General features: G+C 25.5%; 1 protein-coding gene across 1 annotated transcript in view; it reads right to left on the bottom strand.

Moving 5' to 3' along the window:
• LOC117174577 (kinesin heavy chain) overlaps positions 1-5,322 on the bottom strand; it is a 48,318-nt gene that overhangs the window by 27,176 nt on the left and 15,820 nt on the right. The window contains exons 5-7 of the mRNA XM_033363805.1: positions 4,684-4,930; positions 4,319-4,555; positions 4,252-4,259 (exon numbers count right to left, since the gene is read on the bottom strand). Coding sequence (XP_033219696.1) covers positions 4,252-4,259; positions 4,319-4,555; positions 4,684-4,930 — 492 coding nt within the window. The remainder of the gene's footprint in view (positions 1-4,251; positions 4,260-4,318; positions 4,556-4,683; positions 4,931-5,322) is intronic.

Here is a 5,322-nt window from a genome sequence, read left to right as displayed (position 1 = left end):
TCCACCACCAAGTAAGTGTGTGGAGGGTGTGTAAAGGAATAGAGAAGGTGTAAGAAAAATGTAAACCCTTAGGGGACACATTAGAAGCTTCCATCTCAACTAGAAAGATGAATTTTCAAACAAAAATTAATTTAATGAATTTTTTTGAAAATTTTCCATTTCAACTAGTTGTAAGAATTATAACTTTTTGAAAAAATTCTACATAATTAATTGTAACAAGAACAATTATCTGTCAAAAAAGAAAATTGTAACAAGATCAATTATCTGCCAAAAAAGACAATTTTTCAACAAAATTCATGAATTTTCAACTAAAAAAGAAAATTTTTCAACCAAACAGATACATTTTCAATCAATTTTTAAAAAAATAGTTGAATTTTTGATTTTTTCTACAATTTTCAGAAGATCCTGCAAATTTAAAAATATTTCTTCACAATTTGGATGTATAAATAACATTTGAATATTTATTATTTGTAGGCGAAATTTGAGTAATTTTAAGAGATATGTAGAAGTTTTGAAAAGACTCAAACTTGATGTAAAACTTGAAATGTATTTATATATCATATTATATTATATTATATTTCTTGTTAAAATAGTCACCCTGAATTTTTTAAATCAAATAAATTGTATTCATTTTCGTAAAACTGGAATGACATTAGAGGAGGAGTTTAAGGTATAAAGAAATGCTCATAATGATGCCAAAATCTAAAGATGCCAAAAATTAGTAAACATAAATGAGTATGAGTTTTCTCTATAAAAAAAAAGTCAAATTTTCACCCAAAAATTGAATACCTAGTACATATTTCAGTGTCATGAGTAGAGTTCTGAGCCGGTTATATTACTTTGAGAACGGTAACGAGAATGAGAATATTACCAAGAATATGACCGAGAAATAAATTCTCTGAGAATTTAAGAGAATCTCAGAATTGATTATAATTAATAGAAAATTGCATTTTTTCGATAACTTTTCTGTTGAAAATTCATTGAATTTAAAGGAATTTAAGATCAGAGAGAAGAATTCAATGAAATTCATAAAACTTCAAGGTGAGTTTAATAGACTTCTGGATCAATTAAATATAAACTTTTAAAAATTCACTGAATTAAGTAGAATTGAGTGGATTTAGAAGGAATTAAGTAAATTAAAAAAAAATCAAGAGAATTCCCAAAAATTAAAAAGAATTAAGGATGAATTCCAAAAAATTTCAAATCTTTGAAATCCTACTAATTTCTAACACAAGAAGTGACTAATGATTACAGAACAAATCAAGATAAATTCAAAAGAATTCAAATAAATTGGAACAATTTTAAGAATTGAAAAAAATGTTAGTTGATTGCAATAAATTTTGAGCGAATTTAGAGAAATTTAAAAGGAATGAGAAGAATTAGATGAAATTCATAAAAAATCAACCTGAATCTAAAAAGCAATATAGTAAATTTAAAATAATTCAATAAAATATTAAAATACCCTAAAATTATTAAAACCCTTGGAAATCCCTTGAAAATGCCTTGGAATCTTTTAAAATGCCCTAAAATATTTCAGTCTTTGAAATCCTTCAAACTACTGAAATAAATAAAAAATTCCTGTGAATCATTTTAAATTTCTTAAAATATTTCGAATCGTTTGATATCCTTTGAAAGCCAATGAAATTTTTTAAAGCACTTGAAAACGCCTGAGAATCTTTTACAATATCCTCAAGTTTTTCAAATCCTTTTAAATACCATTAAATGCCTGAAATCAATAAAAAATGTCTTTTTAAATCTTTTAAAATAATCCAAATTATTTAAAATCCGTTACACTTCTCTGAAATAATGTAGAGCTCTTGAAAATGCCAAGGAAAAAAAATACGTTAAAATATTTCAAATCATAAAATTTAAAGAAATTCCAAATAATTCAGGGTGAATCTCAAATCTCTTTAAATCTTTAAAACTCTAAAAAATACCTCACTTCTGATGAATAAATTCTTTGAATACCTGTAAAATCGTTCAATATCCAATAAAATTTAAAAAATGAAACTATATTACTAAATTTATACGTACCAAATGGAAATGTTAAATGAAATGCAAATAAACTGCAAAATTTAGAACTTTGATCAATTATAGAGTTCAAAGATTCAGATTAAGTTCCAAAAATATAAATTTACGTTAATATTTTCAATAGTCTAAATTAAAGAATCAAGCAATGAACTTTAAAAAATTTTCAAAATTATATTATTTTAAGTAATTTTAAACTAGACACATTAAAAATTGAAAAATAACTTTTTAAATAAACATTTCTGTAATTAGAAGTTAAATTATTTTAAATAGTCTAGGCATTCTTTAAAAGCTTTAAAATTTGATTTCACAATCTTAACAAATCCAGAAGTGGTTTTAAATTTTTCCAAATTCAAAATAATTTCAGAATTTTTTACGGAATTTTAAAATATATTTCAAAATGAATTGAATTTTTTCTATGACTTTTAGAAAATCCTGCAAATTAAAAAAATTTTGAATTTATAAATAATAATAGAATACTTATCAGTTGTAAAATTATTAGAGTAATTTTAAGAGATATTTACAAGTTTGAAAAAGATTCGAATTAAATTTAGAACTTGAAATAATTTCAAATACTTACAGCCGAATTAAAAATAAAATGTAGATTTTCGTAGATTTCAAACGAAAAATTCTTAGGAAAATTGAAAATGATTTTTCACTTTGAAAAATTATTGCAACAGAAAGTTTAAAAAGATTTTAAGAGATTTAAAAAATGATCAAAGATTTTAAGGATTTTTTTTTAATTTGCAGGATTTTAAAAATTGTAGGAAAATGTAGATTAATTTAAAAATTTATTTAAAAGTTCCGGAAAAAAACGTTAACACACTTACTTTAAATTACTTGAAATGATTTCAAGTTTTTAATTAATTTTGAATCTTTTCAAAACTTCTATGTATCTCTTAAAATTGCTAAAATTTTTTCTACAAATAATAAGTGTTCAATTCTTATTTATACATCAAAAATTTTAAAATTTAAAATAAAATTATCGGAATAAATGATATATTAATTTCAATTATAGAATTGTTATATTTACAGTTGATCCAATAAAACTGTTCTTTATCAAACATTTTCATCTTGAAATGCTTTTAATGTTTAATTATTTAAGTCTTCAAAACTGCACTTTAATTATTTTTTAAACTGTTAAAATTGAACTGGGGCAGATTTTTCTTCTGAAAATTGGTAAAATTCCCGGTTTCCCTGTCCGGCGACCATCCTGTTTTTTATTAAAAAATCTTCGATTTTAAAAACTTCTAATTTTTTTTAAAACTCTAAAACTGCATTTTGAAATTCTTTACATTAAAATATATGCTTTTAAAACTTAAAAATTTTAAATGGAAAATTTTTAAATTGAAAGATATTCAAATTAAGCATTCTAAACTGAATGAGATAATAATTTATAAAAATCACAATTTGAAAAATTATTTAAAAAACGGTTGAAATCAAAGTTGGTCCACACTTTTATTCTAAAAATTTTGTAAAATTCCCTGTCAAAGAATAAATTCACTGTCATTTCCCGGTTTTCCGGTCCAGCGGCCACCCTTTAGAAAATTCTTTATTCTAAAATATATCATAGACTTTAAAATCACTTCAAATTAATAAAATTAATAAAAAGACTCCTTGAAATCGATAAAAATTCCCAAAAATAATTCAAATTAAAAGCTCCTGAAAATGCCTTTGAATTTTTTTAAATATCTTAAAATATTAAAAATTCCTTAAAATGATTGAAATATATTAAAAATTTCTCGGAATCTTTATAAATAACCTGGTATATTTTAAGGAATGCAAGGTAATTCAAAAGTACGTATAGACCTGAAATAAATAGTGATTAACCCAAGAATTAATTTATTGAATGAAAAGTGATCAATGTGCTTTTTTAATTTGAAAAAGTGATGATTTTTCAAAGTTCCTAACTGAAATAGAGTACCCATAGGGACCAAATCTTGAAAATAGGATACAAGCGTAGATAAAGTAGAAGTCAGTTTCCTAAATTGACAAAAATTATTAAAATAATGAAAACTTGACAATCCCTAGTAAATTCTTGGGTTTTTTAATTCATTCTCCGCTTTTTCCCCATTTTTCCCGGTCAATAATTAAATTCCCGATCATGCGGCCACCTTGATTATTATAAAACTGCACCGTTGCAGTGACATTTTTGGCAAAAGTCGCAAACTTTATTAAAAGTCTTAATAAAAAAATAAGTTGGAAACGATGGAAAGGTCTAACCGAATTAACTGTTCGACAAATTTTTTTTTACAGATATTTTATAAATTGATAGAAATTTTGAAGTTACCTTCAACCGGTGGTGCAATTGGAGTCGTGACATCAGGACCCTCCTGGAGATTGACCTGTTCTTCTGGTTTAACAGTTTCACCCTGTCGCCATCGAGCCAATTCTGCTTCCAATTTCTCCACTTTACCTTTAAATCTAGCTGCTTTCTCCTTTTCTCGCTCATAACGACGCTTCCATTCTTCTGCTGTCAGTTCTTCGTTGACACACACAACATTCTTAATAGTTTTGGCGCGTTTTCCTGAAATAAAAGTACAATTTAATGAAACGAGAACATTTTTCAAACAAAACGAGAAAAAAAAAAAAGAAAAAGAAAAAGAAAGAAAAACTTTTTGAATGGTTTAATTATAATAAATAATAAATCATTACCAAAATCTAGGGTAGATTTAGTTTCAGACTCGTTAAAACTAGCTGGCGAGCAGCAAATGATGATTGTCGTTCTAGCATTTCCACCCAATGACTCCTGCAAGATTCTGGTTAATTTAGAATCTCGATAAGGTATGTGAGTTTTGTTGCCATCGGCGAGTGCCGAAATAACGTTGCCAAGTGCCGATAAAGATTTATTGATATTTTTCGCTTCATCTAGAACAGTACCTTCGGCTCCGGTTTTCGATACCTGCAACAGGGTTGGCGATTCAGCGGACAATTTCAAAATCCCGGGTTTTCTAGTTCAAGTTTTTTTTTTTTTTTCAATTTTCTCGGTAAACTAAAAGTAACATATTCATATTTACCGCAAAAATGCAAAACATTTATTTTAATTCATGACAGTGAAAAACATGGGAAAATAAATCTTCAACAGTGATGAATATTTAAGTGAAATACTTGATTTTTCAACAAAAAAGATGAATTTTTAAACAATAAGATTTTAATTTTAACCAAAAAGAAAAATTTTCAACTTAAATTATGAATTTTAAGGGCATGCGACACAGTGGAATTCCTACATTACCAACCTCTTTTTTCTATTGAACAAAATTTTTTTTTGAACCATAGAACTTTTTTTGTAAATCA

The sequence above is a fragment of the Belonocnema kinseyi genome, chromosome 6, assembly GCF_010883055.1.
Source record: "Belonocnema kinseyi isolate 2016_QV_RU_SX_M_011 chromosome 6, B_treatae_v1, whole genome shotgun sequence".
Lineage (NCBI taxonomy): Eukaryota > Metazoa > Arthropoda > Insecta > Hymenoptera > Cynipidae > Belonocnema > Belonocnema kinseyi.
Note: the sequence above shows the minus strand (reverse complement) of the source record. Positions and strands in the feature narration are given on the sequence as shown.